At 53.7% G+C, this 25,684-nt stretch overlaps 7 protein-coding genes across 7 annotated transcripts; 2 read left to right on the forward strand and 5 right to left on the reverse strand.

The window, feature by feature from the left end:
* Positions 1-122: 122 nt before the first annotated feature.
* Positions 123-2,169, reverse strand: BROUX77_003299 (uncharacterized protein; the record flags this gene model as incomplete). Its single annotated transcript, XM_073747936.1, has 3 exons — positions 123-1,669; positions 1,757-1,934; positions 2,065-2,169. 3 exons carry the CDS (start codon positions 2,167-2,169, stop codon positions 123-125), a joined length of 1,830 nt encoding a protein of 609 aa, XP_073605724.1.
* An 806-nt stretch (positions 2,170-2,975) lies between these two features.
* Positions 2,976-5,217, reverse strand: BROUX77_003300 (uncharacterized protein; the record flags this gene model as incomplete). The annotated part of the gene is made up of 2 exons (XM_073747937.1): positions 2,976-4,270; positions 4,464-5,217. 2 exons carry the CDS (start codon positions 5,215-5,217, stop codon positions 2,976-2,978), a joined length of 2,049 nt encoding a protein of 682 aa, XP_073605725.1.
* Positions 5,218-14,068: 8,851 nt separating this feature from the next.
* BROUX77_003301 (uncharacterized protein) lies at positions 14,069-15,958 on the reverse strand (the record flags this gene model as incomplete). Its single annotated transcript, XM_073747938.1, has 1 exon — positions 14,069-15,958. One exon carries the CDS (start codon positions 15,956-15,958, stop codon positions 14,069-14,071), a length of 1,890 nt encoding a protein of 629 aa, XP_073605726.1.
* A 742-nt stretch (positions 15,959-16,700) lies between these two features.
* On the forward strand, positions 16,701-17,429 carry BROUX77_003302 (uncharacterized protein; the record flags this gene model as incomplete). Its single annotated transcript, XM_073747939.1, has 2 exons — positions 16,701-16,904; positions 16,974-17,429. The coding sequence occupies 2 exons, from the start codon at positions 16,701-16,703 to the stop codon at positions 17,427-17,429; spliced, it is 660 nt and encodes a 219-aa protein (XP_073605727.1).
* Positions 17,430-18,375: 946 nt separating this feature from the next.
* Positions 18,376-18,642, reverse strand: BROUX77_003303 (uncharacterized protein; the record flags this gene model as incomplete). Its single annotated transcript, XM_073747940.1, has 1 exon — positions 18,376-18,642. One exon carries the CDS (start codon positions 18,640-18,642, stop codon positions 18,376-18,378), a length of 267 nt encoding a protein of 88 aa, XP_073605728.1.
* A 2,910-nt stretch (positions 18,643-21,552) lies between these two features.
* BROUX77_003304 (uncharacterized protein) lies at positions 21,553-22,605 on the forward strand (the record flags this gene model as incomplete). The annotated part of the gene is made up of 2 exons (XM_073747941.1): positions 21,553-21,843; positions 21,910-22,605. The coding sequence occupies 2 exons, from the start codon at positions 21,553-21,555 to the stop codon at positions 22,603-22,605; spliced, it is 987 nt and encodes a 328-aa protein (XP_073605729.1).
* Positions 22,606-23,112: 507 nt separating this feature from the next.
* BROUX77_003305 (uncharacterized protein) lies at positions 23,113-25,414 on the reverse strand (the record flags this gene model as incomplete). The annotated part of the gene is made up of 6 exons (XM_073747942.1): positions 23,113-23,264; positions 23,367-23,879; positions 23,949-24,195; positions 24,267-24,391; positions 24,457-24,680; positions 24,744-25,414. 6 exons carry the CDS (start codon positions 25,412-25,414, stop codon positions 23,113-23,115), a joined length of 1,932 nt encoding a protein of 643 aa, XP_073605730.1.
* Between the last annotated feature and the right edge of the window lie 270 nt (positions 25,415-25,684).

A 25,684-nucleotide genomic window follows, 5' to 3' on the forward strand; every position in this document is an offset into this window, starting at 1 on the left:
GATACAGTCCCCGTCTCTACGGTTAACGTCTTCTTTTCTTGAGATATGTAGTTTCAATTGCAAAAAAAAAGAAAATAGTCTAATTCACTCCACGTGCTACCTACTACCCCTGCCCGCTACTCCTAGATCTTGACATCCCAGACCTTGAGCGCCGCATCGGCGCCCGACGAAACAACCTTTGAATCGCCCTCGACCCACGCAACACCATGAACGCCGTCCTTGTGCGCATTTGCCACGCTGACGCGCTCGCCCGGCTTGGCCAGCGACCACAGGAACACGCTGGAATCCAGCGCGCCCGAGACGGCATGGGAGCTCTGGGCGTTCCACGCGATGCTCGTGACGCGGGCCGTGTGGGCCGACCAGCGGTCTGTTTCCACGTCCCACGCACCACCGGCCTTGTAGACGATAATCTTGCCGGCCGCATTGCCCGTAGCTAGCAGCAGGCCGTCGTAGGAAAAGGCTAGCACGGAGATGGCGGCGGTCGAGCGTGTCAGCTCGGCGATCTTAGTCAATGTGGCCCCCTCCACCTCGTAAACATTCACCTTGGACCCGTCGCCACTGATAGCCAGCGTGTTGCCAGCCGCTGCAACGGCTGTTGGCATGTATCCGAGGGGCGCCTCGCCGATCAGCTGGCCGGCCTGGTAGATAGCTAGCGCCTCAGATGCTAACGCTACGTAGACAGCGCCGTTGGCTGAGTCGGCCGACAGGGCCTGCGGCTGGGCGGGGAGCTTGACAGCCTCACCGACAAAGGTGCCGGCGGCTTCATCCATGCGACGCAGCGTGTCATCCCACGCGATTGAGTGAGTATGACCGGCTCGCGACGAAAAGGCCGTCACACGACCTGAGTGATCAGCGCCGTCGACAACGTGGCCGGTGCCTGCCGTCAGATTCCACTTGCACACGCGACCCTCGAAGCTGCCCGTCCAAGCGGCCCGGTCGGAGGCTGAGCCGGCAGTGACAGCAGTGACGCTCTTGTTGTGACCCTGCACGACCTTGACGGGCTTGTCGGTGCCGATGTTGAGATATGTCAGATCGCCGTCAAGGTTGAGAGCGATGATCAGCCCATCAGAGCGGCCGTGCGGGAAAACCACACCGACCTGCTGATCGCTGACACTGACAGACCCCTCAGGACCCATGCGCCAGCTCTGCAGCTGGGCGCCAGACTCCACGTCCCACAGCCTGACGGTCTGGTCAGCGCTGGACGTGATAATCTTGCTGCCATCTTCAGACCATCCCACAGCAAAAATACTGCCTGTGTGGACACCCTCGCCGATAGCCGTGGTTGGTTCGCCGGTCTTTCCATCGTAGAACTGTATGCGCTTGTCGGCACCAACCGACACCAGCTTGCTGCCGTCGGGCGAGAAGGCGGTGGCAAAGACGAAGCCACGGTGCAGGTTATCAGCCTTGCTGTTGAACTTGAAGGGCACGCCGTGCATGAAGCACATGGAGCCATCGTCTGACACTGTGGCGGCGCGCAGCGGGCGCTGCTGGCGGATGGCTACGGCGTTGACGGTCTTGGAGTGGCCGACCAGCTCGCCGACCGAGTTGCCGCTGTCGGCAGTGAAGCAGTGGCCGAAGCGCTCGCGGCCGTCACCCACAGCAATGATGCGCTGCGAGTCGCCGTCCCAAGCAATATCATTGATGCGGCCCGAAATGATGGAGTATTGGCCTGTGGGCACCAGAGTGGCAGGGGGTCACGGGTGTGTTAGCGCCGGTTCTCACAGCATGCTTTCAGAGGCGTTCTGGAGGTCCCCACCTTTTGTGTGCTCGGCACCCATGGCATCCCACACGCGCACGCTGCCCGACACGTCACCGCTGGCAATGTAGAAGCCACTGGGCGCAAAGCGGGCGACTGTCGTCTGGGCCGTGTGGCCAGTGTACTGTTTGCAGTCGGCGGGGTTGTCAATGGAGCGGACGAAGATGCTTTTGCCGGACTAAACTCGCCGACTTACGGTTAGCACACGGGACTCTCGAGCAGACGCACGCGGGGCGGCCGGAACAACACTGCGGGCCTGGCCTGCGACGGCGGTCGTCGCGCAACAGGGGCCTCTCGCCACAACTTACAGCATAGGCAATTCGCTCGCCCTTCTTGTCGGCCGAGATGGGCGTCGGCAGGCCGCGCGTGGTGGCCGGCGCCGCGGCCAGAGTGCGGTCGAGTGTAAGAGACATGGCAGGCAAGAAACGGGAAGCGGGGGTGGCAGGTAGAGGAGAGAAGGGCTATGGACAAAGGGTCGCTAGGGCGGTGCGGATGATGTAAGACAAGCCGGGCGGATTAAGACAGAACTAGGCCGGTTCTGGTGGGTTTAATGTTATAGACAAAAGCCAAAGTATCCGAAAGAAGCAAAGGCAGAGAGAGACAGACAATGGCCAGCCGTGAGATAAATACATACATCTGTATAGCTTGGTTTAGGCTTCCCCGAAACCAGCTTCCCCAGGCCACATGGCCCGGGACTGTTACAAAAGCTCCTCTAACACTCTATTTTGCAACGTTTCTGCGGGGCCAAGCTCCCCTCAATGATGCTAAAAAGCAACCTAACAACGGGGACATTCTGCTTGGAAAGAGTCCCAAGCTCCAGGCACAGTGGAGACCTGTGACTTCATCGCCATCGATCTCCAACCTCAACTGAATTCACGTGTTTTCTGATCTCTAATTCCGTGGAGTGGTAAATGTGCAAAGTGCATTCTCATGCATGCAAAGAATGATTAGTTCTTTTAGTAAATAATAGGCGGCCGTGAAGAGGAATAAAAAACAAGAAAATAATCAACAAACCTCCAAAGGAACGATGCCTGGATATCCGATGTCCACACAGCCTGTACGTCCGATAAATGCTAACCAACGCTGAAAACAAAGAAAACAAAAAAGCAGATGCAGTATTCCCAACCGAAAAAAAGAAAAACAAATGCAAATATGCAAGTCAACCCCCTTTCTTCCCCGGAGGCTCAAAAGCCTTGTCTACACCTTCTTCATCTCTCGTCTAAGTCGACACTCCGCGCACCACCCGCGCGGGATTTCCGACTGCCACCGTCATGGGCGGCACGTTGCGCGTGACCACGGAGCCGGCGCCGACAGTGCTGCCCTTGCCAATCGTCACGCCGGGCAGGATTACAGCGCCGCCGCCAATGAAGCAGTCGGCCTCGATGGTGATGGGCTTCGCAGACTGCGAGCTGCCGGCGGCACCGCGACGCTTCGGGTCGGTCGAGACCGTGGCCGTGTACAGCTTGACGTCGGGGCCGATGTGGCAGTTGTCGCCAATGGTGATGGGCGCCGCATCCTGCAGCTTGCAGTCGCGGCTGATGAGCACGTTCTGGCCAATGGCCAGGTTGTACCCATAGTCGCAGGTGAACGAGCCCTCAATGACTGAAGTCTCGCCAAAGCGGTTGGGGCTGCTGCCGGCCGGGTGCAGGATGTCGTGGAACAGGCGGGCACGCTCCTGCGACGAGATGCCGTTCTGCGGGAGGGTGGCGTTGTTGAAGCGCCAGCAGGCAGTGGTGCAGCGATCACGCTCTTCGGTGAGCTCGCGGTCGCGGTGGAAGTAGTTGCGGCCAGCAAGCATTTCCTCCTTTTGGGTCCGTTGAGGGGGCGCCTGATGATGTTGTTGTTGTTGTTGCTGTACTTGCTGGTGTTGGACCTGTGGTGATGTTTGGGAAAACGAGCCATGGGACAGGGCTATTTGCGCAACTTGCGAAGCTTGGGCAGACATGCTCGGGCTGTTGGATCGGGTGGGGTTCAAAATGTTGATTTGCGGCAGAGAATTGGCGTTTCCAGTATGTGACATTTCGCTGAGCTGCGAGCCGGATGTCGGGCGTCCAATGTCGTGGAGCGGGGGTACACGGCTGTAGGGATCCTTACTCATACGGTCTGAAAAGTTTAGCGCCGGGCCGGGATTTGCGCTAATCGGTGTCGGGAAAGCGTTACCAGTGAAGCTAGAGATAGCGGCCAGCTTGTTTTCTGGGCTGGTGACCGGGGGCGCGCTGGAGATGGTGGACGGAGTTGGCCGGTCCTCGTCATTGAGAATGGAGCGGGTTTGCGGAGGGTCTATGCGGAGCTGCTGGCCACGGTAGTGCTGCATTTGATCGCGCTTGGAGGCGGGAATAGAGCTGCTGTAGGGTGCAGATGTGGCGCTGTAGGCCGGGCCGCTGGGGGGAGACATGTATGAAGACTCCTTGGGCTCCAGGGTGGCAGGGGCCTTGGTTTCGGCCTTGGGCCAGAGAGGGCCACGCTGTGGTTGATAGCCGGCGCATAAGAAACCGCCCTTTATGCAGTTGGAGCCTACGACACGCAAAGAAGCACATTAGGTTAGTTTGAAAGGGTTGCGTATAGCGAACAGAGCAGTGGGCACACAGATCTAGATGGCCGTTACCAAGCAAACAGGTGGGCAAGGCAATGAAGAAGATGACAGTGGTTCCAAGCGAGGCGAGCCCAACGGGCGACTCCAAAGATTCGAAGGAAAGCTTTTACTTACACTCGGGCTTCTGCTCGTCGCACTTCTTCTTGCGGCGGCGACACGTCAAGCAGCCGGTCTTGGTGCGGTTGCTAAAGTTGCGTTTTCTCTTCTTTTGGTCACTGGCGGTCATGACGGAGGAGTCGCGACATTGCTGGTCGGCAGAGAATGAGTAGACTGTGCGGTCATCGGCCTCGGGGCTGCCTTGGGAGTAGTCGTTGTGCTCGCCTTGGGCTGCTGCGCGGCGGAGAGCCTCGACGTCTTCAGTGCTAGTCTGGGTGGATGGCTGAGACTGGGGCTCGCGCGAGGACTGATTCCGGTACCGGGCATCGCTGCTGCTGTACTCGGTCTGGGGAGTGCTGTAGGCGTCACGGGCCAGGGCGGGAAGGGCCTGGCCGTTGGACTCGGGCGAAGACATGACCTGGGAGTTTGTCTGGTGATGTTGGGACTGCGGCGCAGGAAGTTCTCGTCTACCGCCGATTGGGGATAGGGAGCGCTTGCGCTTGTTTCCGTCAACAACGTCTGGGTAGCTAGTGGGCTTATAGGTGCGTTCTACGGGGGCGTCCCAGGCCTCGCGGCGAGCATCAGGCCCTTGCGAGGTAGATTGCGCTTGTGACGAAGACTGCAGCGGGGCTCTGGACGGGGCCTCGGGCAGGGCCGAGCGGCAAGACTTGGGAGTCTCTTCTGCGGGACGGCGTGAGTCGTCGTAGGAGATGCTCATTTTCTGGGTGGATTGTTTGGGCGAAGTGCCGTTCAGGGCGGTAAAAGAGGACATTGAACTGGGGCGGTCACTCAATGGTGGCTGGCCAAGGGATAGCGCAATCATTCAAAAGAGAAGTTTGGGTTGTCCTAGGACAACGAAGTGACTTGACAGGGAAAACGGCAAGACTGGAAAGGAGGCTTCTACGGCCGTGGCAAGGTTGCTCAGGACGGCACGGAAGATCAGGTAGCACGGATGCAAACGGAGCTGGCGGTCAGGGAGCGGTGGTCTTGGGGCTCGACTGAGAGTTGGGTTGGTGGCACGTCGAAGGGCTGTGGAGGACAGCAGAGGCGAAGGAGGAAGCCGGAGTGGTGAAGCTGGCAAAGGCAAAGGCGTGGCGGTGACGACGATGATGGAGCGGCAGAAGGTTTAACAGCAGAGATGGGTGCGAGAGGCAGGATATATGGCCGAGAGAAGGGGAGATGTATAAAGAGAGGCAGAGAAACTAGGCAGAAGAGGAAGAGAGGCGTGGGGAGTGTAAAGTGGAGGAACCAAATGTGCCGAGATGGGTGTAGGGCACTTGATATGTTTAAGTCAAGTGAGCGGTGGTGTGCTTGAGCTTGTACTTGTACTCTTGTATTATAGAACGAGAAGGGAAGAAGCGGCAGTGGTGGATATGATAGACAAGGCAGGCCAGGGCGGACGAATAATAGCAGTAATAGCGGACGAGACAAGGTCCAGGGCAGGGCAGAGGGAGCAGGGAAGCGCCGGAGGTGTTCAACGAACGCAGAAGCAGAGCCAGAGCCAGAGCCAGAGCCAGAGCCAGAGGGCCAAGTGCTCCTTGGATTGTATCTTTGTATCTGTACTTGGACAAAGACGAGAAGGGGACGCGTGATAGAGCCACGCCCGGGCTCTTCCTATTCCAGGTGACAGGACGAGAAAGGAGAAAACAAGGGACGAGAGACGAGAGGGAAGAGGACTTTGGTACTTGGTACTTGGGCGGCGTCCGGCGTGGGAGAGGACGACGTCTGGCGCACGTACATGTGTTGTGTGTGCTGTGAGATATGGGCTGGAGATAGAGAGCTTCAGGCGCAGGCTCGGTTCGAGCAGGATGAGGAGAAGTGTGGTCGCGCCGGGAGAGGGCAGAGGATAGAGGAGAGAAGAAGCCCGAGCCAGAAGGGAGAAGCCTGAGGAGGGAAAAAAGAAAAAAAAAAAACCTGAAAAATGCCCCGTGGCTGCCTTGGGGCGCTGTTTCGAAAGCAGTTTAGTAGCGTGGCCGCGATTAGGTAATTTCTGTGAACGTCGGTGTTTAGAGCGGCGGCAGCGGCTATCACCATGAGATGGGCTTTAGGCGTTAAGATGGGGGCGACAAATACATATATTTTACAGGCTGTTTGTGTATGGATCAAGGAATGGAGACGGGGACGTAAACGAGCGGGGGGGGGGGGGGAGAGAAATTTAAAAACAAATAAGAAAACGGACAGGGCCTCGACAGTGGCATTTTCGCCCGTCTATGGCGGCTGGTCGGGCTGTCTATCGCTCTAGCTTTCTACGGCCATGATGTATGTACTCAGAGAGATTGACCTGTGCGCTTCTCGTGAACTTCGCCAGCGTCTGTTGGGCGGATGTAGCTGCCTGGCAGAGGGAGAGATAGATAGAGGCAGCAGCCAGCAGCCAGCAGCCAGTCAGTGGACCATGATATTCACAGTGGAACTCCACCCGACGCCGGGCCTGTAAGCCTATGGCTGTAAGCCTGTGCCCCTATGCCTGTCCCCAGCCCATCCATGTCTGTATTTTTTTTCTTTTGCGAGAGCGCCATTGTGCAGAAGCGCCGGGCGGTGGGGCGTGTGCTTCTCTTCAGAGTCAGTCACTCGTTCACTCACTCAGTCACTCATTCACTCATTCACTCATTCACTCATTCACTCATTCACACGCACTAGTTTCGTCGTCGGACTTTCAGCTGCCCTCGCCTTTATTGCTGGTTAGTCGCGATGGTGGCAAACCCCGGCGCTTGGCCTCAGTCTGACCTTGGCCAACCCAAGCCAACTCGATTCGTCCACTCATCACCGTCCGTCTTGTGTCCGGTTGCACACACACAAAACAATCCCCCAAACACATTGCCGCATGCTGCCTCAGGCCACAATTTGCTGACTGTACTCGGTACTCCTATACTCGTACCCTTTGTCCGCCTCTGTCCCTGGTGGGCAGTAGCGAAGCCTGCTCTTGCCTCGCGCAACTTGGTCCGCCAGCCAAGCGCAGGCAGCCAACAGCAGGCACCGTCGGGCTTTTGTTTTTTTCCCCTTCTACCTGCGCTTGTGCCTCCGTACATCAAAAGGCCTCCGAAGGCTCTCCATGTCCACAGCCAAAACCGCTCTTGCTTATAAAACACGGAACTTATAGCTGCTATAATTATTAATGTCATCATTCCCTGTCATGGAACACCGCGCTTGAGGGCTTGGGGGGGCGGGCCAGCTTGGACGACTAGAACCCCCCGTTGCAGGCTTGAGCTTAGCATCTGACCCTCCCCCTGTTTTTTTTTTTTCTTTTTTTTTTTTTTGGCGCGCGATTGGCCTGGTGCGCTGTGGTGAACAGCTATAGGGGACTCTCATCTGTATTACTAACCAGATACAGTTGGTACCAATTAAGCCTACGACGGGGCGGGCGTCAGTGGACCGGCAACGGCGGGATTTCCACAAGAACAATTCCCGGTAGAGCTAGAACTCTTGTACAGGTACTTTTAGATAGACGCCATCGTGCACCTGGCAGACGCAGGATATTCACATTGTTCCGGGTGCGAAACCAAGCCACACATCCCGGTCAGCGATGACACGGCCAGGAATAAAGAAAGAAAAAGAAAGCTTCCGTAAACCACATGTGCACTTAGAAATGGATGTGTATTCGTAATCTAGTCGACTACCATAAGCCTGGGCTTGACGCCATTTCCCGGTTCTAAAGCCGTCGCCGACAAGACTTTGGCGCGGAAAGTGGGAGCCAGACGCAAATTGATACTCCACTCACTCAGTCTTCACAGACCACGACCAACGCAAGGAGTTAAAAAGCCCTCCGCGCATGAGAGAGCATAAGTCCGCGCGGGTTGTGGGCGGCAGTGGAACAGCGCTGGACTGGACTGGCACGATACGAGTGTAGAAGAATACTAGGGAGTATATGGGGCATCGGCGTATGCTAGGGCGCACCTGGACACAGCGCATCTTGGCGGACTTCTGCATGTTGCTTGGACGTACCGGTACCTGCTGGCTTGACGCGCAGCCAGTGACAACTCCGCTTCTTCCTCTTGGTTCTTCCTCCCTGGGACGCTGACAAACCACCGCCCGCTCAACGGGGTTAGTGCTAGTTAGTTGGCTAGGTAGCTCGTTTTGTGCGGATATGTTTGGGCATGTTTAGCGGCCATTAATAACGGCACGGCATTGAACCACCAGAAAAGGAAAGTAACTACCTGTATACGTACGGCTCCTTGTACCTATACTTGTACCTATACTTGTACCTGTACAATTAGTGCTACCCGCGCTTCCCGCAGACCTGCGGCAACAAAAAGCCAAGGAGGAAAGCGTGCGGCGAGAAGAAAAAAAGGAAAAAGAGAAAAGGCCCCGGTTCTGTGCGCCTGGCCTTGACACACAAGTACCTGTCCACCCATTCTGCCCGAGGAGGTACTTGCATGCTTTCTTTGCTCAGGCTTGGCACCCACCCTTTGCCCTTGCACGTGGTGCGCCCTTGGCCATGTTCTGGCCCCCACCGAAACATCCGGAAATCGTGACTTTTGCAACTATTATTGAACGCGCTAAACCGCCGCCCGCAGCGGCGGCGGCGGAGGAGAATCCAATCCAGCAGATCCGGCACTCGCAACTACAGACTGCCACGGACGCGGAAACATGCGGCCGCAGGTGCGAATCCGTATAGTCTCAGCGTCCTCGAGCCAGTCCAGTTTCCGCGGCCCTTCTCCACCCCTCACCACCATCGTCAACCCTCGCAACCCGCCAATCCAGCCTCACCTCTCCCGGCTCATTAATATATCTACAACCCCCCCCCCCCCCACCCACAGTTTCCTGATAGTCATTCCGGCACGCCCTTCGCTGATGCCTCCCCGCCTCGCATCGCCAGGGCCTTCTCGGCTTCCTCGACAGACTGCAGCCCACGCACGCCCAGCTGGCCGACGGAACTAGCTGACTGTAACGGAGGTCAATCCCAACCACTATGTCCGCCCCTGTTGCCGAGTTTACGAGCACAAGCACCGTCGGCTTACCTTAGACTTGCAGCCACTGGTGATGCTCTGGGCTCTGGGCTCTGCTGGCCGTCGGACTTTGCGCTCCAGTTTCACTTTGGCAGCGTCTAACCAAACCTTACACGCACAAGCACATCAAGTCAAACCTCCTTCTCCCTTTCTTTTTTCTTCTTCCGCCTCCCCCCCCCCCCCCCCCCCCCCCCCACCCCCCTGTCAGGCAGATTCTAGCTCTGACGCTGACTCTGACGCTGACGCTGCTGATGCTGATGCTGACTTTGATTCTTCACAGGCCAACACAGAAGCAAGCAACCCAGCCAGGGCACAAACAGTCAAGAAAAGGCTCCGTCTAGGCGGCCACTCGGATTTCTTAACCCCGACATAACACTAGAACTGGGATTGGGTTCGGGATTGGGGACCAGGATTCCTAGCCCTATGTTTCTTGCTCTTGTTAACTAGTCAACTAGTTACCTGTCTTGTCCCCTTCTTTGCCTTCCTGCCAGCGTCTGATCCCTTACCGTGCAACAGAACAAAGTCCAGCTGAACGTGACTGCATCTATCGCGAAGACAACCACATGCCGAGGGCCCCTGTCCCAATTGAGACCATCTACTATGTACAGTAGAAGGAGATTCTCTCAAACGCACCTGGGCCTGGAGTATATTGCAAACACAACACACACCTTGACCCGATTCTCCTGATCTCTCTTTCCTCCTGGAAATGTCCCAGAAGAGAGTAACATGAGGGGTGTGGGTGTGTTGTGTTGCACATACAACGCAAATCATCCATTCTACCAGCCAGTGTTTACTTGTACTTTCCACCTGTCCTTGTCTTGCGCCTTGTGACAATAATAGCCGATGCCACTGTCCGACTCGACCGATATCCGCCGGAAGAAAAGCCATGTCGCTTGATTTAGGCGTCTACTTGTGGTCTTGCTTGTACAAGTCGCATCCTAAGCGTCGAGCTTATACATGCTAAGACTAATAGCTCAGTCGAATTTGCCTGTTTTAAAGGTCCCCTTATTTTTGTTGCTTATCATCTGAGGACAAGCTTTCTTACAAGCGAGATCTCCTCTTCTCATCGAGTCTTACTTTGTAGTCTTTTGGAAATGTTTCTATTAGAATCGGAGGAATGATACTACTATGAGTCTGCTCTTTGAAAGAAAAAGAAAAGCCAAAAAAAAAACACACATTCACATCCATATTTACAACTATCGTCCACATAGCGACAGTTCCACGCTCATCATATCATTCTCCTCCTCAGTTAAGTCCACCTCACTCGCATACTCCATGATCTCCCTCCCACCTCTTACATAACCTGTCTCTATTTACCACTCACTTTCCGTAAAACCCAAACTCCGGTCCTTCCTCTCCGCCGCTCTATTGCCGCTTCTACCGCCCCCCCCCCCCCCCCCCTCTCCCCTCCCTTTTAACTCCGCCAATTCGGCCGCTTTTTGTTCCGATCGGCTTTTGAAACAGGCTGGCCGCCAACCCTAACCGTACAAACACTAACCAGCCCTCCTCGCCTTGTCCCTTGTCCTTTGCAACTTGCCACCAACTATTTTTTTTCCTTCTTTCTTTCTTGTCCTACGCCTATCCTCAGGCAGAACCCAGCGCTTCATGACAAAGGATTTCCCAACAGTCCCAAGGGATTTTCTCGGCGCCGAGCCACTTGTGCTTTTTCTTTTGTGTCTGTGTCTGTCTATAATTACACCCCCCAAGTTAATTGACGATGAACTCAATCGCATGCAACTGGTCGATACACATCCATCGACTCGGGATAAACTCCGAACTTATTTCCTTTGGTCGATTGTCTGATGTTCACGTTGCTCCCATATCGCCAGGGCCGTCAAACGCCCCTCGACCGTCCAAACAAGCAACCAGTTATAGGTAGATAATCGTTATGTTGCTTGATCATTGTGTGTTAGAATACGCCAATACGCCTCACAAAACTAGCCGAAAAAGCTTCCTGTCAAACCCCCGGGAGAGGGGAAAAAAATATAAGTATTTGATAGGAGGACTTACTAGCAAGAAAATGCATAGCACATAGAACGCCAAGAACCAAGCCAGCCGCAAGATCATCCCACAAGCCGACACTGAAAAGAAGAGAGGTAGAAGAGCAAAAAAAAAAAAGCGCTCGCTTCACATATGCAATCTAGCCAATCGATAGACAGGTGTATAGGTCCTTCACAAAAAAAAAGAACAAAAAAACGAACCCCTGTCGCCTGGTGTTGGTCAAATGTAAGCGCCAGCGGAGAGAAAAGAACCCCCCCGGTCTACTATCTTTTCTCGGATTTCCTTGCAAGCGCTCGGCTTTTTTTTATTACTATTTTTCCTTTAGGCTTGAAAGCTCACTCACTACTCTCGTTTCTTTTTTTTCTTGTTCTCCTTGTTCTTCTTCCTCCTCCCACGTTGATCTGTCTCTTCATTATCAGTATGAACCACAGCGTTTAATTCTAACCTTTATTAATCTACACTCTGTTCCGGGTTTTCGTTTTTCGTTTTCTTTTCTAGCAGCTGACGAAGAAGGAATAATCCCTATTTGCCATCACTAGAGAGAGAATAAAAAATAATAAGAAAAAAAAAAGACAAAATATGCAAAGTCGTGCTACATCCGTTCATGAACTCGCAAGCCGAACGAAGAAGACAAGGCGAGAAACCCGAAAATAACAGCAAAGAAATAAGACATACGAGACGTCTGCAATGGAGATAGCATGCGATCCTGTTTCTGCTTCAGACGAACTTTTAATGTCTTAGCAAATCCCCCCTCCAAAATAATGAAAACCAAGACGGCTTCTGGAAAGCGCCGACTCGGTGTCCTTTGTTATGCTTCTTACTCTTGTTGCCGCTCGTGCCCTTTTTTTTTTTGCTACCTTTTTGGCGATTTCGTTCGTTCGTTCTCCAGCTTGCTCGAAGCCCCCCCTTCGGTAAGAGAGACGGAGAGAGAGGAAGGGTCCTCGTGCGCCTTGGCTGTGTCCCTGGTGCAGCGCTGAAGCCTCCGATCGCAAGCAAAAAAGGCATGATGATGATATATTATGTACGGGATGGTATGTACATACACACATATGACATATGCTTGAACCTGAAATGCGTGTATCAGTCTCCTCCGAGTCAAGCGAGATCGGTAAGCAATTACGTCGTATATCGCATTATTGCGGAACCCCGTTCGTCTGGCCTTTGAAGCTTGTGCTTCTTCTGGTGAAAGTGTACTGTACTGTGCGTTTCTTTATTGTTTTCCTTGGATAGATAACCCAAACCCGCTGCAAAATGAGTGAAACTTCCGCCAAAAAAAAAAAAAAGAAAACCGACCAAAGAAACTTGCCAAACTAGAAAAGCCCGGGTCACCAGGTAAACCTAATCTCCTAATCGCGAATGGCTGATTTGAAAACAAAGAAAACAAAACACACACAAAGACCTGGGAAGACCAGGCTACGTACAGGGTTTCTTTTTTGCTTTCTTCCCCTTGAACGGAGGATTACGTCGGCCGTTGACCGACCGATATTACCAGCTCCAGCAATATTTCTGACTTCCACCTCGCTCTTTTTTTTTTTTTTTTTCTCCTTTCCCTCATTAATATGTACACAGGTCGTACAAGTAGCACAAGTATAGATTCCGCAGCTCCAAATACGCGTAGTTATGGATAGACGAATACTTGCGCCTGATTTCTTTGTTTCTTTGTTTCTTTCTCTTCTTCTTCTTCTTTTGCTTACTTCTTGTCATGCACACAAACATACTCTTGTCTTTCTTTCTTTACCAAAAAGCAAAAAGCAAAAATAAAAAGTGTATACTGGTATTCCATGTCGACCCGAGTCCTGTTGCTGTTGTTCCGCCAGTTCCTGTGCCAGCCATGTATACGAGCAGTACTCGTATAGAGGAAGAACCTCCAGGTCCATCTTTACTACTACTCTTTACCCTTCCCCCCCCTTGTCTCGATAGCCCGCTGTTCCAGCGCCTAAATCCCATCTTTGCCGGCGCCTATGTAGCCCAAATACACAGGTACACTGTGACTTTGACTTTTCTTCTGAATGCGACTTCTCTGATTCTCTTGACTTTCCTGTCCTGACGTGCGCCGTTCTGAATAATCCACAGACCACCAGCTTGCCGCCGGCGTGGTTCTCTCTGCCTTTTTTGCCTGTTCCGTCCCAGTCCATGTCTGTAGGATGTGTGTGGCTGGTGAAAGATGCAAGTATGTGATTGCCGCTGTCTAAATATAGCATCGACCCCCAGAGCCGGCCTCAACCTGTCATTCACACACAACACATGTGAATTCCAGGTAAACGTAGATAGATCTGCCCGCGCAACCGCTCGCGTGCATAGCCGCATGTTTTTTTTTTCTTCTTTTTTTCGCAACGTCCGCAAAAGTGAGGGAAAAAAATTAAGAAAAGAAAATGCGGAAGTCCGCCATGTTTCACCACATTATTAGGTAGCACCTAACCTTGCCAGCCAGCGCTCCACCACCGCCCGAGAGAAGGAGATACCAATATTTACGGAAATCAAGGGGTCTTGGCTTAACTTGTTCTAGATTTCTTGTTCTCGTTCATGCTCTTCGAGAATGAAGCTCTGCTCCCCTTCTACAGCAGTTGGAGGAGGTGATGAAACCCTTGCACGTAGACGTAGACGCCGCCACAGGAGGATACATCCATCTACCTCCCGCAAGCCGGCATACCGAAAGATGCTTTACATCCCGGCCCCTCTCTACTTCTTCTGCCTCTTGGTGCTCTTGTCGCTCGTAGCGCTGAACACACTTGCGCTGCGCTTGTGGTGTCCATCCCCTTCGTTTGTAGACCTCGACTTGCGCTCATCGCCGGCGTCAGAATCAGTGGCCTGCGCCGCGTCTGCGCTCTCGTGCTCTGCTGTGCTGTCCTTTTCAGCAGCGCTAGGTGTCGATTCCGACGACGACAATGACGACTTGGCACCCTCATCGCCTGAAGCTGCTGGCCCAGCAGCCACCGCAAGCGCGGCGGTGGCCGCGGTGATAGTCTTGTCAAGCTCGGCCTTTTTGGCTGTCTCAAGCTTGAGTTCGGCGTCGAGCTTGTCAGAGACCTTGCGGCAGTCGAGCAGGGTGTTGACGGAATGCAGCAGCTTCTCAAATGAGACGGAGACGGAAGCCGTGGGCATGGTCAGGCGTGGCGGGATCTCGAGCTCGATGAGCACGTTGGTGATGCGGATCTGTTGCTGGTTGGATTTGCTGGCAAACAGCTTGTTGGTGCGCTCGGTGCGGAACGAGGCGCCCGAGTTGAGGCGGTCGTGGTGCGAGACGCCGTACACGGCCATTTCCTGATCGCTCAGTTTCTTGCGCTCGAGCAGTGGATGCGCGCCCTTTTTGGCCGCAGCCGACGTTGGCGTGGGGACAGTCATCGAGTCTCGTCTGTTGTGGCCTGGCGGGTGCGCCGATGACGGAGTAGAAAGAGGCGCGGGGGTGGAGGCGGCGTTGGAAGAATTGGGTGGTGCAGTGGCGTTCTCCTGCTGTGTGACTGCTTGCTCTTGCGTGGGGGTAGAGGCAGTAGCACCGGCAGCCCCCGATGAGCCGGCAGCCGCAGCTGCCCCTGAAGTAACCGAAGTAGAGGCGGTGCCACCCTCCCCAGGACCTGCAATTGACTTGCGCTTTTTACTCTTGTCGGCCAACATGAGATTCTGGAGTAAGTTTTGGAGGCCAGTACTGGTCTTGAGACTGGCAATATCATGCTGATCTGCTCTGGGGTAGTCTAGACGCTGGTAGAGCTCCCTTCTTTCCTCGTTGAAACGTTCGTTCCGTGCCAGAACCCGCTTGATTTCTACCAGCAACAGCTCTTCTTCGCGAGCCTCTTCTTTCGATCGGGATAGTGAGTTGATGGCAAACTCTTTCCGTAGTCGTTCTTGCGTGGGGTTGAAATTTGCCATGGTTTCGTAGAGCACTTGTTCGGCGTGGGTCATGTACTGTGGCAGCTTCTCGAGTGACATCATCTTGGCTGCCACTTCGTAGTATCTTGCCTTGATATCCTCTAAGGAGCGAGATATTGGTGCTGGGACCACGGCCTTAGATTCCCCATCAACACACATCTCGCCGTTCATGGCCTGTGGTGCATATTCGTAGCGGTCCCAGATTATGGGCCATCGGAGATCATAGTCGGCTACGAGCTGGAAAAGGTAGTCGGTTTCCTCTTTTGTCCAATCGTCATTTTCAAGATGTGAGTGGTACTGGTCGTCGGTATATTGCGGAATCTGCACTCTGACGTTGTATTTGGCAAAGGTTGAATCTTCGGATTCGTGTGGTTGGAGTTCCTCGCCGTTTGGCCCCAATGCGATGGTATCTTTTCTCTTCCAATGCCTCAGCACTAGCGTGGGGTCGTCGCGGGCCGAGTTTGTAAACGGTCGCATCTCCCATTTTGCCGCAGGCTTCCTCGCAACAAAGCGCTTCTTCTTGAAGGCCAACTGCTGTTGCACAATGGCGATGGGGGTGTCGCCGCCGAGGCTCTGCACTTCACGGGCAAGGCCTTTGAGGTTGGATCGTGGGCCGTAGGGCCGTCCTTTTCTGCCGGGACGGGCTGGTCCCGGGTGGGCGTCGGTAGGGAGGTTCAGCACATCGCGGAGGTCGGAAGAGGCCATGATATTGGGTTGAATGCAGGCGTGGTGGTGGTGCGCCGGGACTCGGCGCAAAGCGCAAGGCTGGCGTGAAGTTTTTGCCAGAGGGGGAGGAGGGCGGACTTATAGCGGCTGCGCAATGTTTCAAAAGCTGAAAACGCGGATAAACGGCGGGGATAATCGATAGAAAGGAGACAAGAAAGATTTGGGAAGGCTGATGATATTTGTTGATGGTCGTTGATGATTGCATTGCGTTGGTGAGAGCGCGACCGAAATTTTGACGGGTCCCAGGCGGCTCGAAGAAGGCGCGAGAAGGCTGGCTGAGAGCACCTGAGGAGGCTGCGGGATGAACGGATTTGCCCCACTAAAAATTACAGGGCTCCACTGTTCGGTTAGGCTGTCACGTGATGCACTTTGGTGCTCGAGATCGCTTGTTCGAACGTGGCACTTTGGGACCCGACAAACAGCTGCGACTATCCTCAGGGCTAGAACGAGCCATTGTCCAATAACCGCCATAGCTTTCTCCTCTCTCCTATGCAGTGTTTCCCGCACGACTAACCACCAACGACGACACGACAATTTAGTCTGCGCGATTCCCCAGTTTCTGGATCCTGCTGCACGCACGTGTGAATCTCTCTTTTTCTTCTCTGGCGCTTCCGCAGGCTGAAAGACGGCGCATCCCCTCAACATACGGCTTGGAGCTTAACCCGTGAAACCCCTTTACACACCTCAGCCAACGACCAAAAAACCCCCCAGATAGTAGAATATGAAGGCCTGGCTTCCTCTTCTCGCACTGAGCTCGGCAGCTCAGGCTTTGTACTTCTTCGTTGACGGTACCGGTCCTCGGTGCTTCATCGAGGAGCTTCCCAAAGACACATTGGTGGTTGGCCACTACAGCGCAGAGGAGTGGGATGATAACAAGCGGGACTGGGACAGCCACAATGGCATCTCAATTTACATTTCCGTTGACGTAAGTGGCCGCAGCTTTCCCCGAGTCAGTTTTTGACTTGAAGCTAACGCGGCGTCCTCGCTCCTACAGGAAACCTTTGACAACGACCACCGCGTAGTCTCGCAGCGCGGCGCGAACAAGGGCAAGTTCACGTTCACGGCTGCCGACGCTGGCGACCACAAGCTGTGCTTCACTCCGTCATCAACATCGGGCCGCCCCGGTTGGATCAACGCTAAGGACCCCAACGGCGGCATTCGCCTGCACCTAGACGTGACGTCGGGCGAGACCAGCGACCTCGACAGCAAAGACAAGAACAAGATGGATGACCTGGCGTCGCGCGTGCACGACCTCAACAGCCGTCTGCGTGAGGTGCGCAGAGAACAGGTGTTCCAGCGTGAGCGCGAGAGCGAGTTCAGAGATCAGTCCGAGGCTACCAACGGCAGAGTTGTGCGGTGGATCATCATCCAGCTGGTTATCCTGGCGGTTACTTGCGCGTGGCAGCTGTCGCATCTTCGGTCCTTCTTCATCAAACAGAAGCTTACTTAGAGCTGCCCAGGGTTATGGAAGGGGAGGCCAAGGGAGATTTGCAATGGATGGGGGAAGGCCCCGTGGCGCGAGATCTGTGTTGGTGGATAGTAGAAACGGTCCGCCTGTCTGCTGGACGCCAGCGGGTGATTAATTGAATAATTCCGCCGTGATTACAAGTTCTTTACAAGGTGTGGTGGTGTAAGGGCCAGATACACTAGTTCAGATGCGGCCCATGGCAGTAGTTGTACATGGACGTGAACTATCCATCTGGCTTGCTCTCTCCCTCCTTCGCTACCGAACATGTGAAAAGAGAGCATCTTTGCTGCCGTGTGTTGGAGAAGGTTGGGGATCTATTCAGGCCTACATCTTAGCATTGAAAAAAAAAAAAAAGTTTGAAGCCAGCGGTCAGATGACGACATTGCGGATGGAGATGAGGATTGGGCTTTTTTTTGCCACGTCGATTTTGGCTTTTTTTTTTTTTTTAATCTTGGCGAAGAGAGATTGGAGACATGATACACACACAAAGAGAGAAGGGGGGGAAGAGTCTGTAGTATGATGAAGGTGTGATATTACACAATAAACTAGTATTTCCAAGTTTCCGTGCTCCAAAGAAAGGAAAGCCGCGTCCTGCCCGCCGTGAAAGAAAAAAAGAATACCGCAAGATTTTTGAAGGAAAAAGAAAAAAGAAATAACACCACGCCGTGAACGCCAGAGGCCCGAGGCTAATAAAGCAGCAGCAGTAAAATAAGACTGGGTATTGTTGCAAAAGGGGCAAACAACAGAGAATATCAAGAAGAAGAAGAAAAAGAAGACACTGGCTTTCCAAGCTCAGGAGAGAGAGGCGGTTGCCAAACGACCTGAGAAAGAGAGCTGCAGGAAAACAGGATTCTCTTTCTGTTTCTCTTTTTTGTTTGGCATGATAATTAGAGGGAGAGAGCGCGTGTGTGGAGAGACACAGCAAGGTCTAAGAAGACGAGGATTTCAGCGAGAGATCGTCCAGTTCACTTTCCAACAAGGCCATTTGGGCTCTGGTGGCAGCCTCCTGGAGCAGCGTACAGCTCTGCAGAAGAGTGGCGGCAGCGGCGGCCGATCGGCGGCTGGCTTCGGTCGCGTGGTCATGGCTCGGCGGCGAGCTGTAGTTGTAGTAGGAGGCGGTGGCGGCGGCAGCGGCAGCTGGGGGCTGGTTGGTGGACATGATGCCTTGTTCAATGTAGGACATGTATGTAGACATTGTGGGGAAGGGGGAATGATCAAGAAGATAGAGAGAGGGCGGTTTAAGATAGAGACTGGCGTCAGAGTTGGTGAGAAGAACAGTGGACAGCGGGAGGGTTGGTTCAAGAAGACAGAGAAGAACGAGAGAAGAGAGAAGGCGGGCTGTATATTTATGCTGGACGAGAGAAGGAATAGTTATCAAAGCATATAACTAGTCAACTATTTTATGTATCCCCGAAAAGAAGATGAGTGGGTGACTTGGACGGAATCGGCAAGGCAGCAAGAAAGTTGTGTAAGTTGACGTGGGGGACAGGTAGAAGAAGAGACAAGAGACACAATGAGTTGGAGATGTCTGTTTGAAGAGGAGACCAGACAGGGCGGCGAGAAACACGGGCTGTGAGGTGAGAGGGGGGGCGAGGAGGGGGAGGGGCATGAAGCTGTTATATACACTTATTCTCTTCTCTCGTCTGGCTGCGTGCATGTGGCCGCGGAACTTGCGCGTATCTTTTGCAACGCTGGGCCGGGGCCGAGGAAGAAAGGAACACAGCTAAATCGAGACGAATTTCTTTTAATAAAGAAAAAAAAGGATTTTTTTAGAAGGGTCTGGGGGGAGGGGGGAGGGACGCGTTGGACCGGGACATCTTGGTTCGGTGCAAATGCCGGCCTCTCTTTTAGCCGCAGAGGAACAGACTACAGAGCGGTACAGGTGCTAGTAGACTACAGAGAGATAGCGCGAGATATAGTCTGAGACCAAAGCTGCTTGTGTCAGTTCAAAAAGCGTGGTGTTGGACTTGTAAACGAGACTTTGAAGAGCTGGGGCGGCGACCCTGCGTCATGCGTCAGGGTTGAAGCTTGGACGTAGGACATTGGTTTAGGATTTTGGAGTCAGCTAGCTTTGATACCAGTGAAGATTGGGAGTGTCTAGTCGGCTAATAATTTTTTATTTTGCATGCGAAGGGTTCTGGTTGGTTCTGCTGGGTGAGAGAGGTGGGAGAAGAGGGTAATTCTTTTTTTTTTTTTTTTTTTTTTTTTTTTTTTTTTCGAAAAAGAAGATAACAGCCCACCAGACATACATCACAATCAATACATCACCCCTACACTACCTAGCTCTTCTTAAAACCTTTTCCCCCTCTCTATCAACACCCATCTCTCCATCGCCCAAGAAAATAAACCGGAACAACACAAAGAAAAAAAAAAGACTACGCCAAAAACATCATCCGGTGCGTCTTCTTCCTTTTTTTCCATACAACAAAGGAAATGGAGCCGAAGGAAACAAGAAAAAAAAAAGATTAGGCTGCCATGCAAGGAAGATCCCCGGCCTGGCTGGCTGACTGCAGCAAAGGCAACCAGACGCAGATTGGACATCTCTTTCTCGCGGTATCTCTCTCTTTCAAGTGACATGACATGACACCAAGCGTAGCACTGCATTCTCGGGCGTTGGTGGGGGTCACGCACGTCGTCCACACCTCCATGCAGACGCCGACAGATATAACTAATAAATACGCCCATTGGGCTGAACCGAATGGCGCCGGTGCTGCAGCTTGCATATACCCACCATTTCTCTATCTCCCTCCCTCTCTCTTCTCTCGGCTTCTTTGCTTCTGCTCCGGCCTTCCCGTCCCCTCTACTCTGTCCTCTGCCGATTCTTCCCTCTTCTTCCTTGCCCTCACCACCGCCGCGCTGCTGGGCCTTTCTTTTTTCCTCTGCGCAAGATAAGATCACAAGCCAAGTACCCAAGTATCTTTTCGTCTGTTCTCCAAGTCCCTGCGCGCACCCCTTTGGTGCTTGGAGATTTTGGCCCGTTCTGCTCTCCAACAGAAAGAAAAAAAAAAAGAGTCGCCTGCAAATCTTTTTCAGCCCAGTGAGCAAGATGACTCTCGCCTTGGAATTTATCTCTCCCCTCTCTCCATTTAGTAGCTGATTTGCTGTCCTTTTTTCCCTCCTCCTCGCCCCCTCCCCCACGTCTGTCTTTCTCCTTCTCCACGTCGTCATCTCATCGTCGTCCATCGGAGAACCTCCGGAACCCTTACCCGGCCACCCTTGCAACCTGCGACATACTGCCATCTCCAAATTTGGCACTGACCCTCTTTTTTTATCCGTCATTATTTTCCCGTTTTGGACGTCCTTTTCTTGTCTTGCCCCTCCCCCACCTTCCAAACCACACTATCAACGAACGCGAACGATCGCCTTTCCCCAAAAAAAAAAGAAAAAGAAAAAAGTCTACAATCTCTCCGAACCTCCGAGATAAACCCATTGGCCGAAAAAAAAAAAAAAAAAAAAAAAAAACAACAACAGGAAAAAAGAAATAGGCCCACGTTGTAACGCTCGCTGCTGCTTTTGGGGTCCCATCCGGAGACTTTCACGCGCCTCTGGTCTAGCATTAATATAACTACAACAAGCTGGGCTGCGTATCCCGCGCCGCGCCTCGCCGCGCCAATTTTCAGTCTGTCTCAGTCCAAACTAGACGTTCTTTATCTTCCTGCATACTCCATCTGCACGTGCATCTCCATCTCAACAAACAACGCCCCTAATGCAAGGGAAAGAAAAATCAACCCAGAGCAATGAACGAACAAAAAAAACTTTCACTCTCATGCAGGACGACAAGACAAAGCCAAAGAACCCGATTACTGTGTTTCTCTAACCTTTTTATTCTCTTTATTCCGTCTTTTATTTCTTGTTGCAGCCCTACAATCGTCAGTCCCCCACGTTATTATCTGACTATGTTTATACACGCAGTTATGTATACAACAATAACCCAGTATCTAGGGTTGGCAGCACCACGCACCCTAACCCTTCTAAATATTTGCCTGCCCCACCACAACCATCATCACCGAATAGACGACATTCTCCTCTGCTTTCAGTCTCTCAGCACGCATTCACCAGCTGCCACCAGTCAGCCGCCAGTCTGCGGCCCGACTATCCAACCGCAATGGCTCCCGCCACTTCGCACCCCAGTGCCAGCGCCGAAACTCCGCCCGCTTCTACATCCAAACCTGCGCCCGCCTCCGCCTCTGCCTCCGCCTCCGCTTCCACCGCATCGTCGTGGATAACTGCACCGCAGTTCATCGTCCGCCTGTTTACGCGCTTCCCGCTCGCCACGTTTGAGCCGAATGCCCTCCCGTGCAACACGCCCGCTGTGTCCGACACACATGCGTCGCTCTTTGTCTTCGCTGAGGCGCCTAATCGCTTGAGTTACAATCCGACTTGTCTCAAGTGGCAGGTATGCACCACGCCCTCCATTCCTGTTCCTACACACACATATCCTAACCCTCACCTTCTTTCTTAGGCTTACCTTCGCTTCGCCCGTTTTGACTACGTCTCTCTCCCCTCCACCAACCACGCATCGCCCAGTGGCTCGCTGCCCTTCCTGCTGCCCGCCGACACCCGCGTCGCCGTGCCATGCACCGACCCAGCGACCCTCCCGCTGCCCATGCCCTCGGCACCCCCGCCGCCGCCACCCCGGAGCACAACCTATGCCGCGCTTCTCGACGCGTCGCTGCGCCCCGCCTGGCTCCATGCGCTGTACCTCGCGCCCGCCAACACCCCGCTGCTGCGCCAGCTGTACATTGCGCCCGTATCGGCCTCGTCCGGCGTGCAGACCGCCTCGCTGCGGGGCCTACGACGCGCCGCAGCATCCGCCGTCGCGGCCGCAGCCGCCACCGGCCCGTCGGCGCTGTCTAGTGCTGGCGCCGCGGCTGCGCTGCAGGCGGACGCGCTGTACGCCGATGCGCGCGCGGCGCTAGCGGCGCTCGAGGCGGAGCTAGCCCGCAGCACCAGCGGATGGTTCTTTGACGCGCTGCGGCCGACGGCGTTTGACGCGGCCGTGTTTGCGTATGTGCATCTGCTGCTGGACGAGTCGTTAGTGTGGGGCGACGATACGCTGCCGTGTGCGGTGGCGTCGTTTATGCGGCTGGTGGCGCATCGCGATCGCGTATTGGATGAGTATTGGCCGGGCGAGGAGCGGCGGGCTTTGCAGGGGTGAGAGGAGAAGAGCAAGAGGAGAGACGTGCTGCTGGGCTTGCAAACGCCTGGTATTACTTAGATTAAAATCGATACCCCCTCCCTGGATACGGGGATACCTAGACGACACAGATGGTTGTGTATTTGCGCCATCAGATGCATTACAACATGAACGCGCAAAATCGAATGACCCACAGACCTAAAAGAAACAAATACGACATGAATATAACAAAGATGAAGCAAAGAGATAGTACAAACATCACTGTCCAGGTCCATCTCGTTCTTCGTTCAAAGAAGAAGACAATCGCAGCATCCATCGTGAGACGCAATAAGAACAATCAAAACAGAGCCGTAACCCAACACATCCATCATAAAACAAAACAGTAGACAACAAATACGAAGACACACTGCGTTCTCTGCCCGTTCGGCTCACACAAGTCTTTTGCTTGCGTATTAGCAACGCAAATCCTTCCCCAAAAAAGGTCCTCTGTTCACTCTACTCCTCAGAGAGCGAGTGACGCGCATTACATTACACCTTGTTGTTCTTCATGACCATGCCAACACAGTCCTCTACCGCCACAAAGGCCATCTGGGCTGACTCAATGCGTAGGTCTTCAAGCAGGACGGCGGTAGTAGCATAGGCGGCCTCGAGAGCTGGCCGGGACGACTTACCGAGGTGTTCTGTAGGGGCAGACCAGAAGGTTAGTAAGAGTAAGTTGTAGAGTCTGTATGACAGAGTAACAGACAAAAAGAAAATAGAAAAGTAGAAAAAAAAAGGCTTACCCAAGATGGCAGAGTTGAACTCCTCAGCTACAGACATGCGCGCACGTCGATCAAACAGGTGCCGGAACTTTTGCTCCTTGAGCGGGTTCGGATACGCCATCATCGGCCATATCTCATTGAGCGTGGCCGAAATCTCAGTGGGCGGATCGTCGGAATATAGCTGGTAAATCTCACGCCCATACGCCATGGTCTTGTCCTCGAGCTGGTCAATTTCCTCTTTTGTCAGGGTGTCCAGGCTGGCCTCGTTGAAGCATAATTCGTCTTCGGCGTCGCGGTCCTCGTCGTACTCGGAGCTGGATGTGTCAATGTCCATGTATGGCGAACTGCTGGCTTTGGCGCTGCGGGCCTCGAGCTTCATTCGGGCGCACGTATTTTGGCGCACCATTTCGACAAAGCGCTGGCACTGCATACGGAAGAGAACCTCTTTGTTTGTGTCTAATAAAGCTGGGTAATGTAGACGGATCAGCTCCTCTGCTTGGTCCATGTCACCGCCCAAGACGGCCTGGCGAATTGCTAAGTGCGGGAGGGCTGGTTAGTATAGTGGTTTTGGTGCCCTGTGATAGTTACAAGGGAACAACTTACATTGTCTGTTTGTTGTGTTTTGATCGTCCTCCACCACGATATCTCGCACGGAAGCGCCTGAGCCGATAGACAAGGCCTCTTGTTCCTTGTGAATCTCCTTTGCAAAGGCCCGCGCCGTTTCGACATGGCCATCGTGCTCCAACACCTGCATGACGAGGGCTTGCATGAAGGTTGATTCTGATCTTGTGGGATGCAGCGCATTAATGGGTGTTTTCTTGATGGTGTTCTGGATATTGGCTTTCTGGGCCTATGTGTATTTTTTTCCACCAGTTAGCAAGAGATTACAAAAGATAGAGTAAGCTTCAAGTGTAGGCGTACCTTGACCATGGAATCAATGTCAAAGACGAAATGTGTGGCTCCAAAGTTGGCGCTAACACTATCGCCTGGATTTTGAATGCCGACACCAGGATACAAAGGCCCTGTTACGTTGTGGAAAGCAGCGCCTAGCAGGTGTTAGTCAGGCGCAGCGGACAGTGCCGCCGGCAATGGCGAGTTCGGGGCCACGTACCAAGGGCCTGGCCGTTCATGGTGAAGAAGACCTCGTTTGTGTAAAAGTTGACGCCGCATCCTATGATGTCGTTGGCAGAAAACTTGGTGTGGTAGGGGCCTCCGTGAAGCGAGCCACTGAACTTGCCTCCATCGTCGCCATGGTAGCCGTATGAGCCTGCTTCCCAGCCTGGAGGCTTACTCAGGCTGGTCTTTTTAGTGACAAACCCGACGCCGATCTTGTTTCTGCAGGAGACACCGGAGTTAGTCTCCTCGGAGCGGTGGGGCTGGTAGGAGGGGAGGTCTTACTCGCTGGCTTTGCTCTGGTGGATCTTGACTTCGTAGTAGTAAATGCCGACTTCTTTCGTCACTGGGCAATTGGCGCGAATGCCCGAGGTCTCGTTTTCGTTTTGCTGCTTGGTGCCGACATGGGACAAATGCAGACCGTCATCGGATACTTCAATGCTGGCGTGTTTGTCGTCCTCGTTCCAGTGGGTTGGAAGCGGAGCCACCTTTGCACTAGCGGAGGCGGGGTCGGACTTTGTGGGGTAAGACTGGGCGGCCAGAGCAGGGGCCGAGGGCTGTTTTGGGTCGGCAGAGCTGGCCTCCAGTTTCTTGGCGTAGGCCGAGCCCTTGAGATACGACGGGATAAAAGAGCGGGGCGGGACGTCGGGGGTATCGACAGTTTCGCCCAAGGACCGGAAGATGTCAAGGGCGTATGACATGGAGGGCGTGTTGGAGCCTGAGCGCGACGAGTCGGTGTCGAGGAGTCGTCGGCTGGCCGTGCCAGGCGGCTGCAGCCGGGCGTGAGACGAAATCATGCGTTGGATGTAGTTTTCGCGACTAGCCTGGCTCTGCTGGGCGGCCTGGACGTCTCCAGTGTTGAGGAAGAGCTGGCTGAGGACGCTGTGGGAGGTGGAGGAGTTGTGGGTGAGAAAATTGCGTCGGGCCGAGTCACGATCGCGCGGACCGCTGGACATTACGAGCGAGAGGGAGCCGGGGATCGTGGAGGCAGAGACAAGAGTGGAAGATGGGGATGTTTACAGGGAGCCCGGGAAGACCTCATCAAGCAGCTATGGGCGATAGGGGTATTTTTGCTGAGTCGAGCAAAGTACTGGCAACGGTGGAAGAGGCGTAAAAAAGTCGACAAAAAAAGAAGAAGGAAACAAAAGTCAGGAAGAAGAAGCTCCAGCAGATAAGCCAACCGAAATAGTCGCACAACGCCAATTCGTCACCTGCCAGATTCGCAT

The sequence above is a fragment of the Berkeleyomyces rouxiae genome (assembly GCF_048999995.1).
Source record: "Berkeleyomyces rouxiae strain 22BRR77 chromosome Unknown BrBRR77_ptg000003l, whole genome shotgun sequence".
NCBI lineage: Eukaryota > Fungi > Ascomycota > Sordariomycetes > Microascales > Ceratocystidaceae > Berkeleyomyces > Berkeleyomyces rouxiae.